The sequence below is a fragment of the Chlorocebus sabaeus genome, chromosome 14 (genome assembly GCF_047675955.1).
Source record: "Chlorocebus sabaeus isolate Y175 chromosome 14, mChlSab1.0.hap1, whole genome shotgun sequence".
Taxonomy (NCBI): domain Eukaryota; kingdom Metazoa; phylum Chordata; class Mammalia; order Primates; family Cercopithecidae; genus Chlorocebus; species Chlorocebus sabaeus.
In genome coordinates, this window is record NC_132917.1 from 27,140,886 (window position 1) to 27,155,085 (window position 14,200).

Consider the following 14,200-nt stretch of genomic DNA (forward strand, 5'->3'; position numbering starts at 1 on the left):
CGGGCCCGGGGCGGAGGCGGGGCCCAGGTGGGAGGGGAACCCGGGACGGAGGCGGGGCCCAGGTTGGGGCGGGGCTGGGCCCAGGTAGAGCGGCCCAGCGGCCGGCGCGGCGGACGGGATGAGGCGCTGCAGTCTCTGCGCTTTCGGTAACTTCCGGGACCTGGCGTCTCGTCTCCTAACCTTGGGGCCACCCTTGGCCCGTCCTACTGCCCGCGGTTAACCCGCCAGGAGCCATCTCTCCCCACCCCGCCCGACTCAACCCTGCCCTCACCCGTGCTTTGCAGACGCCGCCCGGGGGCCCCGGCGGCTGATGCGCGTGGGCCTCGCGCTGATCCTGGTGGGCCACGTGAACCTGCTGCTGGGGGCCGTGCTGCACGGCACTGTCCTGCGGCACGTGGCCAATCCCCGCGGCGCTGTCACGCCAGAGTACACCACGGCCAATGTCATCTCCGTCGGCTCGGGGCTGCTGGTGAGCGCGGCAGGCGGCCCGGGGTGGGGGCCGGGCGCCCGGAGAGCCCAGCAAGCCAAAGGCTTTGTGTCTTCCACAGAGCGTTTCCGTGGGACTTGTGGCTCTCCTGGCGTCCAGGAACCTTCTTCGCCCTCCACTGGTGAGAAGGGACTTCCTGGAGCTTTTAACGAGTAGGCTTGAGTCAGGGAAATGGGGGCTGAGATTGGTCTGTCAATAGATTGGAGGAGCCTCAAATAGAGAAACTGGGTGTCTAGTCACTGGGAGTTAGCCAGGCCCAGGCTGCTCACCCTGATCTGTCCCTGCCAGCACTGGGCCCTGCTGGTACTAGCTCTGGTGAACCTGCTCTTGTCCGCTGCCTGCTCTCTGGGCCTCCTCCTTGCTGTGTCACTCACTGTGGCCAACGGTGGCCGCCGCCTTATTGCTGACTGCCACCCAGGACTGCTGGATCCTCTGGTACCACTGGATGAGGGGCCGGGACATACCGACTGCCCCTTTGACCCCACAAGAATCTATGTGAGCACATTCTCTTCCTTCTTGTGGTCTACAAAGCCTTGGTCCTGCCCTTTTAATTTCCCTTCTTTGCTGCACTTGCCCTACTCCCTCCTCCCCATCCTTGCTTTTCAGGATACAGCCTTGGCTCTCTGGATCCCTTCTTTGCTCATGTCTGCAGGGGAGGCTGCTCTATCTGGTTACTGCTGTGTGGCTGCACTCACTCTACGTGGAGTTGGGCCCTGCAGGAAGGAGGGACTTCAGGGGCAGGTAAGGAAGGTGAACAGGAAGGGTTTATTCCACAGAGATTGGCTGTGTTGAAAAGATGCTGACTGGCCAGGTGCAGTGGCTCACACCTGTAATCCCAGCACTTTGGGAGCCTGAGGCAGGCAGATCACTTGAGGTCAGGAGTTTGAGACCAGCCTGGCCAACGTGGTGAAACCTCATCTCTACTAAAAATACAAAAAATTAGTCAGGTGGGGTGGCGGGCACCTGTAATCCCAGCTATTTGGAAGGCTGAGGCAGGAGAATCGCTTGAACCCGGGAGGTGGAGGTTGCAGTGAGCCAAGATCGTGCCACTGCACTCCAGCCTGGGCAACAGAGCCAGGCTCCATCTCAAAAAAAAAAAAAAATGATGCTGACCTATCATTCAGGGCAAGGGTGTCTAACTCCACCTTTTTCTGCAGCTAGAGGAAATGATAGAGCTTGAATCTCCTAAACATAAAAGGCAGGAAAATGAGCAGCTACTGGATCAAAGTCAGGAAATCCAGGCATCACAGAGAAGTTGGGTTTAGGACAGGTAATGGGCCTTGAAGGTGGTGGCCTGGGTAAGAGTGGGGGCAGGGAAGTGCTCTTAGAACTGGGTCTAGGTCTTGCCATGCTGCTTTCCCCCTCTGACCTGGGTTGGTTCTCCCCTCTGTCCAGCAGGTGCTGTTCCAAGACTCAGTCCTAAAGGGTGTTTTTTTCCCACTAAGCAAGGGGCCCTGGCCTCGGGATGAGATAATAAATTGTAATAAAGTAACTTCTCTTTTCTTCTACTTGATTATGATTCCTTTTGGGGAAAAGGCACTGTGTGATGTTGGGAGTGACTTTGATCAAAGAATACAGTGGTCTCAGTTATTTATAAAATTTTAATGAGGGAGAGGCCCTAACTCTTCCTCAGCTCTACCAACTACTGAAAGGAAAAGCTGGTGCTGGGGAGCCCTCCACACCACTGACTGATGAATTTCAGCACGTCCTGGCACACTGGGCTGTGGGAGGTCTGTAAGCAAATGGAAGAACATGAGAGGAACTTGTTAATGCTGGAAATAGAAAATCAGCTCCATCGCAGGCTTCAGGGTCTGCACCTGCCTTCCTGCAATCCCACCCACCTTTCTAGTGTGTATGTGGGTTGTTTGTTTTGAGATGGAGTCTTGCTTTGTCATCCAGGCTGGAGTGCAGTGGCACGATCTCAGCTCACTGCAACCTCCACCTCCTGGGTTTAAGTGATTCTCCTGCCTCAGCCTCCTGAGTAGCTGGGATTATAGGTGCATGCCACCACGCCCAGCTAATTTTTGTATTTTTAGTAGAGACGAGGTTTGTAACCATGTTGGCCAGGGTGCTCAAACTCCTGACCTCAGGTGATCTGCCTGCCTTGGCCTCCTAAAGTGCTGGGATTACAAGTGTGAGCCACCACGCCTGGACTTGTTTTTTTTTCTTTTTTAGTGCTGCCCTCTCTGCTTTCATTCTTCAAGTCCCCCTCTCTAACCTTGATGGCCATAAGGAATTTATTCCAGTTGTCCTTGTTAGCAGCCTTCCCTGGCCGCTTAAATTCAATTTTGTTCCTCAGAATGGGGTATCCTGTGGAGGAAGAAAAAAATGGTGAACTGGGGTTTGAGAGAGATTGAGGACTGAAAAATGAGGAGCAGCCTGGGGGTAGAAAGCATGGTCCTGTCTTTTGTACCCTTTACTGAATCCTAGTAAAATTAAGTTTATTGATCCTGCTGCTTTCCACCCACCACAGGATCTGGGGTGCTGTAGGCTTCTATACCTGTAATAAGGCAGGGCAGGGCTTGAACCCCAGTGCTTGCTGCCACTAGAGAGGCCTCGTAGGCACCACGCTCATCCAGAGGCAGAACCTGCTCCAGCCGCTGGTCCATGGAGACTGTAAGCACCCAGTCTCGAACCTCTTCTCTCTCAGCCTCCTGGAAAGGACAAGAGGGAGTGGTAGCTTCACACAGGGCAGGGCAAGTTGGGGTAGATGGGTGAAGAGGGGGTTTGCTAAGCCCTCATCCTGTATACCAGCTTTCAGCCACAAATCCTCCTTGGATTGGGGGATATAGTCACAGCTTTTTCTTTCTACTTTGCTTCTACTTTCAGTGAAAGAGTAGTGAGGGCTGAGGTCCTTCCAAAGATGGCAGCACAAAGATGTTCTCCCTCCTCAAGGCACTTACACTGGTGAGGCCTTCCCATTTTCCAACCCTGTGCCCTTACCGGTACATGCTGCTTGGCTGGGAGTGGCACCTCAAAGGGAATGTCTGTATCCTGAAAATCAGAGTGGTCAAGGCCATCCAGAGTCCCCTCCTCGATTGCCTGCAGTAGAGTGGGCAACCATGAGCTAGGCACAGCTTGCGACCAGCAAAAACCCCCACCCTCGGGGCACAGCTTCCCTACGCACGTCGGTCAGGTCCAAAAAGCGATTGAGGAAGATGAATGCCATGTTCTCCCAGCCAACTGCCTGCAGCAGAGAAGAGTTGCAAATGGGAGTGAACAAGCTGGGCTTGAATGCTACTTCTCTGGGATCCAGATGCAAATGGGAGTGAACAAGCTGGGCTTGAATGCTACTTCTCTGGGATCCAGGGAGAAAAATCCAGGAAGACATAGGAGGACCACATCCTCCATAACATCAGCCCTACACTCAGCTTTCCTCTACCAGAGCAGAAAGGATATTCTATTTTCCAACTTTTGACTTCCTCCCATCTGCCCCACCCTTCCTTGTCCCAGCTCACCTTGGCAGCAATGCCTGCTTCATAGAAGGCTTTGTCTACAGGTAGTAGCTGGGTGTGACGCAAGAGTGAAACAGAAAGTCTGGCAGCCACAGTTTCCTGGGATTAAAGTCAAAGCATTATGAATATGGCACTAAAGTGACTGAGCTACCAGACCAATGATCCTGTAAGGCAGCCACAGAACTGAAAAACAACAATTATTATTAAGCTGCTCTGGATCTCAAGCTGTTCTGGTCTTAGGTTTGTTTTTTTTTTTTTCCTTTTCTTTTTTATTTTCTCTGAACAACAGACCTGGGCCTAAGTTCCATTCTTTTTTTTTTTTTTTTTTTTTTTAGGACAGTGTCTCACTCTGTCACCCAGGCTGGAGTGCAGTGGTGCCATCTCAGCTCATTGCAACCTCTGCCTCCCGGATTCAAGCAATTCTCGTGCCTCAGCCTCCTGAGTAGCTAGGACTACAAGCGCACACTAGCACACCTGGCTAATTTTTATATTTTTAGTAGAGATGGGGTTTCACCACGTTGGCCAGGCTGGTCTCGAACTCCTGGCCACAAGTGATCCACCCGCCTCGGCCTCCCAAAGTGCTGGGATTACAGGGGTGAGCCACCGTGCCCAGCCACCTAGATTATTTCTAAGGTTCTTTCCACTTGTAGAATTCTATTGTCCAAATACATTAAATAAATATACAGTGAACAATCACAAATAAGCCCAAAATATGTGTACATTATAAGAGGTGAATAAATAAATCATGGGGATTTGGATGTTTAAACATAATGAGGCTGAGGCTGTGTGGGCACAGAGCCCTAAGAAGGTCAGAAGAAGAAAACCTCAGCAAGGGCTAAAGATTTGTTTAGACAGAAGAGAAGCTGAAAGAGAGGTGGGGAGATTCAAGAGCCCAAGCTGAAGAATCCAGAATGTGAATCAATTCAGTTTTATACATTTGCAGATGAGCCCTTCTGACTGAGTGCTCCTCTGCCCTCCTACATCTCACCAGCTGTTTGACACTCTGGGCCGCAGAGCGCGTGGCATAGTAATGAGCAATCAGCAGCATCGTCTTGAACTCCTCGTGGGCTGGAGAGTTTGCCTCACTGGACTTCACCAGGTTTTCACACTAGAGGAGGGAGACAGCACAGCCTGGCTCAGGGATCAGAGGAGTGCCAGGGCCATAGAGTGGTCTCTGATGGCCACCTGGCAGAGGAAGGTAAAATACATCTGAGAATAAAGGTTTATGTGCATGAAAGAAGAGATGAGGACAAGGACAGACAGAGCAGCCCCTTCACTCCTGTCAACCCAACTTCCTCACCAGGTTGAAGAGGACATCTCGAAGATCAGCCCAGCTATGATAGGCCTCGGCACAGTTGGTTCCAGGAGAGCTCACCATGTCAGTGAAGATCCTTTTGTAGATATTGAAGTTCTAGAGGTAGAGGGGAGAAGGGCATCTGAGAAGGGCACAGCTAGAAGAGAAAGTCAGTGGGAGTGGGGCCAAAGGGAGGAGAAACAGGCTCTGTGTGTAGAAATGGGTATGTGTGTGTGTGCAAGAGCTGGGAGACAGTGGCAGATTATTAAGTGCTGATTATTTTTAATGAAATGAATTATTTTTAAGTGCTGATTATTTTTGATGAAAAGAGGAAGAAACTTTCTTAGCTGGTGCTGTGTGAGTGTGGGCAACTGTACAAATGTAAATGCAGAGTCACAACATTAATGGGCTGTGACTCTCAATCAGGCAGCAGTGTTCATTCTCTGGAGGAAGTCAGTAAAGGCCCTAGAGGTATGTGCAGGATTCAGCTCTGAAAAACAGGTGCCTGTGTATTTGCTAACAGCATGGGGAGCTCCATGGGTGTTTCTTCAAACAGAAGTTGAAAGTTTCTGCAAACTTCTCCCCTTGCTCTTAGCAAATACACAGCCTCCAGAGAGGCTGTACCTTTCTGGAGATGCATTGGGGGCTCTGGGCATGATGTTCTCTAAGGATAGAACCCTCTGAGAAGATAGTTCCTGAGAAAATAGGTGGTTCTAGAAGCAAAAAGAGTTTCCTTGTGGAAACATTCAATCCAAGGAGAAGGCTGGTACCTGTGGGTTAGCAGGGGCTCCGTGCTGTACATATAGGGCCAATGACTGGGCAGAGTTACCCTCCCGGATCAAGTGAGTTGCATACAAAGCCACGTACTTGTGCAGAATCTTGTAGTTCTGTACAGGGGTGGAGGAAAAGCATGCGTGAAGTTGGGATCAGCAAGACCAAGCAGTGAGGTGACTTGAGGCCATGTATTTGTTGAGGAGACAAAGGGCGTATGCAAACCTCTGACCCCAGTTTCAGATTGAGCTTATCTGATGCCCATTAGAAATCTTTGGGCTTTGGGTTCTTGTGGAGGTAGGAGAGATGCAGCTTTGAAGCAGGTGGGGAATCAAGGGAAAATGTAAAGGAAAACTGGGAATGGGAAGACAGCAGTACCTGCTTGGTAGCTGTTTCAATGCACTTGTCCCACTGGCCCTGCTCCACATACAGGTCCAAAGCAGCTATCACATCCACACCCACCAGCTGGGTCAATGGAAGACAGAGTTACAAGAGAAAAAAGATGACATGAGGGAAAGAAGAGGGAGAGAATTTTGTGAGTCTCTCCCTGCATTCTGCCTCCTGCTAATTCTGCAAGTCTCACCGAGTCCACTTTGCCCTGGTTCTTGAGGAACTCTTTATAATGCTGGTCCACATAGTCTTCGTACCTGTGAAGATGTTCAGAGAGCTTCATCTTCATATTCCAGAATACCAACCCTCCCCATAAGACTTTCTCCCAGTCTTTACAAAAGGAAGTAAAAGAGAATTTCCCGGTAAGAAGGGGTTACAAGCTTACCTGGGATCTAACTCCTTAGCTACACGCTTAGCCTTGTTCCACTCCTCACCCTCGATGAAAGCATCAATTGCTTCCTTGACAAGGTCCAGATTCAGATACAGCTCTGCAGCCTGCACAACGGGAAATCAGCATGGAGACTTTCTCCTCGCTCCCAGTCTTCCTGCTGTGAGCTCTCCCATCTGTTTCCCCAGGACTGCAAGCCTTGCCCACCAGGAGGCCCACTTCATACACCTTCCTGGGTGCAGATGTCACCCTTGCACCCATCTCTGTGAAATCTATTTCTGTTCCATCCCATCACCCTGCTTACTGCACTGTGCTTTCCAATTCCAATCAGCTGGGGTCCTACAGCCAGAACGACCTCCATATTACGTTGAGGAGGCAGAAACTTGATGGAGAGTTCGGCTGCCTGAGTGGTTGAAGAGAAGATGGAAATGGGTAGGAGAGACAAATACCGCTGAGTCCTCAGCCTGATCCATTTCATACATTTTTCTCCTCCAGATGCCAACTTTTTCTCTTACTCTCTCCTTCAACCTTGTACTCTCCTGGGCAGAGCCTGACCCACGGTCCATTAAATCCTTTAATTAGCCATCAGTGGACCTATCTTTCCTCTCAGTTCATTAACTCTTTCAGACACTTCCTGTGCTGCCTGAGGTCACTGCGTTTGAACCTTCCACCTTTGACAAAATCATTTTCAAGGTCTTTGTCATAAGTAAAATCTTTGTAGCAGAGTACAGAGAAAGGACTCCTAAAATGAGGAGTCCAGGGCATTCTGTAACTATTTGTGTTGGGCTTTTATGAGCTTTGGTTTCTTCATTCATACACACTGGATTTTGAAGACTTAGTATAAAAAAAGAATGGAAAACATCTAAATAATGTGTGTGAGTACATGTTGAAATGGTAGTATTTATTTAATTTTTTTGAGACAGAGTCTTGCTATGTCACCCAGGCTGGAGTGAAGTGGCATAATCTCAGCTCACTGCAACCTCTGCCTCCCAGGTTCAAGCAATTCTCTTGCCTCAGCCTCCTGAGTAGCTCGGATTACAGGCCCCGCCCCCTGCCACCATGCCCAGGTAAGTTTTGTATTTTTGGTAGAGACGGGGTTTCACCATGTTGGCCAGGCTGGTCTCAAACTCCTGACCTCAAGTGATCTGCCCGCCTTGGCCTCCCAAAGTTCTGGGATTACAGGCATGAACCACTGTGCCCAGACGAAATGGTGGTATTTTAGATATACTGTGTTAAACAAAATATATTACAATTATTTTCACGTTTCTTTTTACTCTTTTTAAACGTGGCTACTAGAAAATTTAAATGACATGTATGGCTTACATTTGTGGCCTGCATTATATTTCTAGTGCCAGTGCTGGAATAGATGATCTTGATGATACCTTTCAACACTTAAAACTCAGAAATTCTACAAAACCAAGTGTTCTATGAGATCATACTGTTTCCATTATGACGCTGACATCTTCACCAGATTTCAATTTCCACACAATCCAATTTAGCTGTAGTTTATGCTAATCCCCTCTGGTCTTTCCCTCACCTGTTCTTGCCTCCCTTTCTTACTGCTAAGCCCTTCAAAGCTTAATCTGCCCTGTCCGCATCAGGAAGCCATCTTCTGACTAATATGAAGAAGGTACAGTCATGCCGTGCTCCCAAGTTACACATATCAGATACTCAATACTGCCAATTAAAATCTGCTAGAACCTCAAAACCAATCATCAGCCCCTCTTTCTACTTCTCTCCCTCTAACTTCTAGGGGTTATTCAATTAAAGACCTCAAAAGGCCGGGCGCGGTGGCTCACGCCTGTAATTCCAGCACTTTGGGAGGCCGAGAAGGGTGGATCACGAGGTCAGGAGATTGAGACCATCCTGGCTAACACAGTGAAACCCCGTCTCTACTAAAAAAAATACAACAAAATCAGCTGGGTGTGGTGGCGGGTGCCTGTAGTCCCAGCTACTCAGGAGGCTGTGGCAGGAGTATGGCGTGAACCCGGGAGGCGGAGCTTGCAGTAAGCTGAGATCACACCATTGCACTACAGCCTGGGCGACAGAGCAAGACTCCGTCTCAACAAACAAACAAACAAACAAACAAAAACTCAAAAACCTAAGGGAAATTTTGCAGGGCCATCACCATACGAACATGTCATTTAGACGGCCAGTCAATTTCACCCTCTTCATGACCCCCACCCACCAGATTTCACTGTATCTAAGGTGCACTTAAACTATACGTGCATCCACCAACATGGCACATGTATACATATGTAACAAACCTGCATGTTGTGTACATGTACCCTAGAACTTAAAGTATAAAAAAAACTATATGTGCATCCCAATTTTAAAGATATTAAAATATAATTATATATATATGCCACTGTTAACTTTATGTATCAATTTTACTGGGCTACACGGTATCCAGGTATTTGGTGAGACATTATTCTGGGTGTTTCTGTAAGTGTTTTTGGATGAGGTTAACATTTAAATTGGTAGACTGAGTAAAGCAAATTGCCCTCTCTACTGTAGATAGACCTCATCTGATCATTTCAAGGCGTGAACAGAACATAAAGGCTGGCTCCTTCCCAAGTTAGAGAGAATTCTTCCTGTTTGACTGCCTTTAAACAGGGACACTGGCTTCTTCCTGCCTTCAGATTTGAACTGAAACATCAGCTCTTCCTGGGACTCAAGCTTGCTGGCCTTCAAACAGGAACTACACCATCAGTTCTCCTGGGTTTTCAGTTTGCCAGTTCACCTGCAGATCTTGGGCCTTGTCTATCTTCATAACTGCATGAGCCACTTCCTTTTAATAAATCTCTTTATGTACACGTACACACATATACCTATAGTCATGCATTGTCTAATGATGGGTATGTTCTGAGAAATATGTCCTTAGGGGATTTCATCATTATGTAAACATCACAGCACAAACCTAGATGGTATAGTCTACTATACATCAAGGTAGAGGTTGCGTAGAACTTATTGCTCCTAGGCTACAAACCTGTACAGCACACTTCTGTACTGACTACTGTAGGCAACCATAACACAATGGTAAGTATTTGTATACTGAAACCTATCTAAGGCCAGGCGTGGGATCATCTCAAGTGATCCACCCACCTCGGCTTCCAAAGTGCTACAATTATAGGCGTGAGTCACCACACCCACCCATGTGGTCTACTGTTGACCAAAACGTTGTTATATAGCATATGACTGTATATATCCTGCTGGTTTCTCCAATACAGTATGTCTTATTATTTGTGACACATACTGGCCTGGCTTAATTTGCTGGAGGCTTCTTTTCAGGAAATGTTGGGTGGGGGAGATGGAGCCCATGCTTTTTTCATGTTCCCTGTCTGGCCAGTTCCTGTGCATGGAGTTGCCCTTCTAGCTCCTGTCTAAGTCCTCCCTCCTTCTTCACAGAGGCTTCCTGACCCCTCTAGCCCACAGAGATCTCACTGTTCTCTGAACTCTACTTTAAATCATGCACTTCAGTCTTTACTCAGATATGATATTAATTGAGCCATGTGTTGGTCTAACTCCCCTAACTTTTGGCTGTCAGGGTCTGTCTTATATCTGCTTTTACAGCCTTCAGAGGTTCTGGCTCTATCATCCAGCAGGCACTCCACAGATTCCTGCTACCTGACTGAAAAGAAAAAGACACAAGAGGAAAGAGCTGCAGATGTGAGAAGTGGAGCTGAGTGTGAATAGAGGCCTAGGGAGAAGGAACACCAGAAAGGGCCTGCTGCCCTCACCTTCATCCAGCACTTCTCCGCCAGTCCGCTGTTCCCAGAGTCTCGCACTTTGAGGTAGCAGTCCACAGCACGGCTGTACTCTCCAGCCTGCTCCCAGTGTCGAGCTTGTTCCACGAGTCCCTCCACACCCCTGTGGAGATGAGAACGCTGCAACTTGGCATGGGGGTGGGGAGCAGCGTGCTCTATCCTGTGCATGCCTCATGACCCTCCCAGCCCTGCCAATGCTGCCTGGACCTCTAGCCTCATACCTGGCCCCCTTCTTAGTAGCTTCCCGCTCATACTCTTCCTGCAGAGCCTCCAGCTGGCTGGGCACATAGTCCTTGCAGATCCGCAGAGCGTCACTCCATAATCCAGCCTCCTGCTCAGATTTCCAGGTATCAAGAGGGCAGAGGCAGGCATGACAGCTTCCCACTGCCACACAGGTGCTCTGGCCCACAGACTCCTGGGTCCTTGGACCTCTCTTCTCCTTCCTCTTTCCTGTCTTTCCCACTCCCCAATACTAACCTCCCTGATCTTTCTTCATACCAGGGGTCAGTGTGGCTCTCTGTGGGCTCTCAGAACCTCTTCCCCTCCCCTCATGGCCCTGCATCCAGTGCCCCACCTTATAATAATTGAGGGCCAGGCCTGGTCTCTGGGCCCGGAGCAGCAGCCCTTCTGCTTTCTGAAAGTCCTTCTCCTCCAAGGCCCCCCGGGCCTGTCCCACAAGCACCTCGGCGACACTGTCAGGGTCGTGGGCCTCAGCCACACGCTGAGCTGCCTCCCAATCCTGGTTATGGACAAACCTGCCTCCGGATGGGGACAGAGGAGAGACTGAGTATAGGACTGAGGCCCCAGTAGTGGGAGACAAACAGCCATGTCACTGAGGGGTGTAACACTGATTTGTTCTAGGTTTGAGTGAAGGTCAAGATAATCATGAAAGATCCTGGGACTGTGACTGGGGAAACAGGATTAAGGAATGTATGGGGTAACTCACATGAGGACTGCTTCCTTGGGTTTACCAGCTCTGATGAATTCAGCTTCAGCCTCTTCGAATTTCCCCTACAGGGAGAGCAAGGCAGCCGTGCATGGTGAGAAGGAGACTGGCATCACAGGCAGGCATGAGCCTGGGGGTATGCACACCCAGGAGCAGTGCACTAGGGGATGGAGTAAGAGGGCTCTGCGGTCAGGGTCCAAGTCACACCCATACCTCATCCTCTAGGAACATAGCATATTTGAGATGAACCTCGGGGGTTTTGTGCTTGAGGGCCAGCCGAGAGAGTTCAAACGCAAATTCAAAGGAGCTGAAACAAAGTGCAGATAAGGTTTTCTTACTTCATGCTTCCATTCAAAAAAGGAACAAGACAAGACAAACCAGAAAGGACAGAGTTGAGGGGAGAAAAAGTGACAGATTTAAGGATAACGGATATGAAGTGACAGAAGAGCATAGAGAGATAAAAAGGAAGACAGGCAGGCAGCCCTGTGAAGACCACGTCACTGTCAGTGTGGATCAAGAGATGTCTGGAAAAGCCTATGCCTTCCCTGAGGCCAGCTGCTCCTGAGGAAGGAGTTTGGGCCTGCAAAGGGTAAGGAAGGAGTGAGCCTCGCAGCCCTACGCTGACAGGGCTAGGAGGACTCCTGGTGCTCACCACCTCCTCCTGAGCTCCAGCTACATTAGCAGAAATATAGTCTCTCCAAAATATGAGCAAGACCACCCTCAGCATCAGACTCCATGATTGGCATTGATACCAGTAGCTTAAGAAAAGTTCACTTTGCTCTTTTGGCTATCTTTCTGTGCCGCCACAATGGTGTGCATGAATGTCCTGGCTGATGCGCTCAAGAGCATCAACAATGCCGGAAAGAGAGGTAAATGCCAGGTCCTTATTAGGCTGTGCTCCAAAGTCATCGTCTGGTTTCTAATTGTGATGCTGAAGTATCGTAAATTGGTGATTTTGAAATCATTAATGATCACAGCTAGGAAAACTGCTGTGAACCTCACAGGCAGGCTAAACAAGTGTACAGTGATCAGCCCCAGATTTGACGTGCAACTCAGAGATCTACAAAAATGGCAGAATAATCTGCTCCCATCCTGCCAGTTTGGTTTTATTGTACTGACAACCTCAGCTGGCATCATGGACCATGAAGAAGCAAGACAACACATACGAGGGAAAATCCTGTGATTCTTTTTCTAGAGATGTAATACATATTTACAAATAAAATGCCTCATGGACTCTGGTGCTTCCAAAAAAAAGAAAAGTTCAGCTGGGTGCAGTGGCTCACGCCTGTAATCCCAGCAATTTGGGAGGCCAAGGTGGGCGGACCACTAGGTCAAGAGATCAAGACCATCCTGGCAAACATGGTGAAACCCCATCCCTACTAAAAATACAAAAATTAGCTGAGCGTGGTGGCACGTGCCTGTAGTCCCAGCTACTTGGGAGGCTGAGGCAGGAGAATCATTTGAACCAGGAGGTGGAGGTTGCAGTGAGCCAATATCATGCCACTGCACTCCAGCCTGGCAACAGAGTGAGACTCTGTCTCCAAAAAAAAAAAAAAAAGTTCACTCTGCATTTGACAGAATCACACTTCCATCACCCAGGATTAAGTTATTGGTTTAGTGCAGTCTGCAGTCCTAGCTTTACAATCTGTTTCCTCTCCACCCTTCTTAGAACAGCCAAAGGTTAAACACTGTTCTGAGTCCCTAGGGAATAGGAGCAGTTAATTTATTCATGCCACTCTATCATGTCCTTCCAAGGATCTTTCAGTTATACATCAATTTTCTTTCTCTAGATAGTGGCTCTGCCTGCGATGGGGCCCATGGAGAGAAAGCCTGGGGCCTCACCAATTGTCCGCAGCGTGGTCAACAGCAGCTTCCAGGAGTCCCAGCTTGTTAAGCAGTCTAACTGCAGCCTCTCCTCCCAGGCTCTTTGCCCACAGATAGGCCACGTGTTTGTGGGCATTAGCCCCTCCTTGAGTCCTGGCCACCTATAAAGCAAAGTCACTCAATAATCCTTCAATTCAGAGCTACTCCCTTCTTATCTCTGACCTCGGCTTTGACAAGGATCCAATAACTGTTCTAAATTGAAGAGGAAGAGGCTGGGCGTGATGGCTCATACCTATAATCCCAGCATTTTTGGAGGCCGAGGCAGGAGGATCACTTGAGGTCAGGAGTTCGAGACCAGCCTGGCCAACATAGTGAAACCCCATCTCTACTAAAAATACAAAAATTAGCTGGGCACGGTGGTGACTGCCTGTAATCCCAGCTACTCGGGAGGCTGAGGCAGAAAAATTGCTTGAACCCAAGAGGTGGAGGTTGCAGTAAGCCAAGACTGTGCCACCACACTTCAGCCTGGGTGACACAGCAAGACTCTGTCTCAAAAAATGAAATAAAATAAAAAGTTAACAGGAAAAGGGCTAAATTTCAGGGTTTCTTAACTTAGGTTGAAGTACTTAGGGTCCAAGGATAGGCTTCACCTGGTCCACAGACCCTTAAAATTGTAAGTGAAATTTTCTGTATACAGATGTGGACATGGTTCTGGCAAGAGAGACTCTGATCTTCACTACATTTTCAAAGATGCGCTGACCAATTGTGAATTAGTCACTTAAAGTGGAAAAGAAGGGCTGGGCATGGTAGCTCATAGCTGTAATCCCAACACTTTGGGAGGCCAAGGCAGGTGGATCACTTGAGCCCAGGAGTTCAAG

The 14,200-nt window shown here is 48.9% G+C and overlaps 2 protein-coding genes across 5 annotated transcripts in view; one reads left to right on the forward strand and one right to left on the reverse strand.

The window, feature by feature from the left end:
• The first annotated feature begins 11 nt into the window (after window positions 1-11).
• On the forward strand, window positions 12-10,494 carry KRTCAP3 (keratinocyte associated protein 3). 4 transcript variants are annotated; one of them, XM_007971118.3, is made up of 7 exons: window positions 12-146; window positions 285-469; window positions 549-608; window positions 776-982; window positions 1,094-1,228; window positions 1,645-1,757; window positions 1,883-1,995. In XM_007971118.3, the coding sequence occupies exons 1-6, from the start codon at window positions 119-121 to the stop codon at window positions 1,750-1,752; spliced, it is 723 nt and encodes a 240-aa protein (XP_007969309.1). In that variant the 5' UTR covers window positions 12-118; the 3' UTR covers window positions 1,753-1,757; window positions 1,883-1,995. The 4 variants fall into 4 exon arrangements, with proteins under 4 accessions (XP_007969309.1, XP_007969310.1, XP_072878981.1 ...); XM_007971119.3 differs by having other exon boundaries at window positions 1,886-1,995; XM_073022880.1 differs by lacking the exons at window positions 1,645-1,757; window positions 1,883-1,995 and adding an exon at window positions 10,388-10,494.
• IFT172 (intraflagellar transport 172) overlaps window positions 2,073-14,200 on the reverse strand; it is a 43,243-nt gene continuing 31,115 nt past the window's right edge. Inside the window, exons 30-48 of the mRNA XM_038006717.2 lie at window positions 13,341-13,483; window positions 11,712-11,805; window positions 11,499-11,563; window positions 11,127-11,307; window positions 10,774-10,883; window positions 10,526-10,655; window positions 7,090-7,188; window positions 6,783-6,892; window positions 6,591-6,654; window positions 6,386-6,472; window positions 6,007-6,123; window positions 5,243-5,353; window positions 4,931-5,050; window positions 3,946-4,041; window positions 3,615-3,674; window positions 3,431-3,529; window positions 2,988-3,141; window positions 2,706-2,797; window positions 2,073-2,219 (exon numbers count right to left, since the gene is read on the reverse strand). Of these exons, the coding sequence (XP_037862645.1) occupies window positions 2,130-2,219; window positions 2,706-2,797; window positions 2,988-3,141; window positions 3,431-3,529; window positions 3,615-3,674; window positions 3,946-4,041; window positions 4,931-5,050; window positions 5,243-5,353; window positions 6,007-6,123; window positions 6,386-6,472; window positions 6,591-6,654; window positions 6,783-6,892; window positions 7,090-7,188; window positions 10,526-10,655; window positions 10,774-10,883; window positions 11,127-11,307; window positions 11,499-11,563; window positions 11,712-11,805; window positions 13,341-13,483 (2,022 nt within the window). The 3' untranslated portion in view covers window positions 2,073-2,129. The remainder of the gene's footprint in view (window positions 2,220-2,705; window positions 2,798-2,987; window positions 3,142-3,430; window positions 3,530-3,614; window positions 3,675-3,945; window positions 4,042-4,930; window positions 5,051-5,242; window positions 5,354-6,006; window positions 6,124-6,385; window positions 6,473-6,590; window positions 6,655-6,782; window positions 6,893-7,089; window positions 7,189-10,525; window positions 10,656-10,773; window positions 10,884-11,126; window positions 11,308-11,498; window positions 11,564-11,711; window positions 11,806-13,340; window positions 13,484-14,200) is intronic.

What these genes read in the sequence shown, in the direction of transcription:
- KRTCAP3 (XM_007971118.3), top strand. Translation starts at nt 119, where the DNA reads ATGAGGCGCTGCAGTCTCTGCGCTTTCG. An exon ending in CCGTCGGCTCGGGGCTGCTG is followed by an intron (nt 470 to 548) that starts GTGAGCGCGGCA and finishes TGTCTTCCACAG; the next exon opens with AGCGTTTCCGTGGGACTTGT. An exon ending in ACCTTCTTCGCCCTCCACTG is followed by an intron (nt 609 to 775) that starts GTGAGAAGGGAC and finishes TGTCCCTGCCAG; the next exon opens with CACTGGGCCCTGCTGGTACT.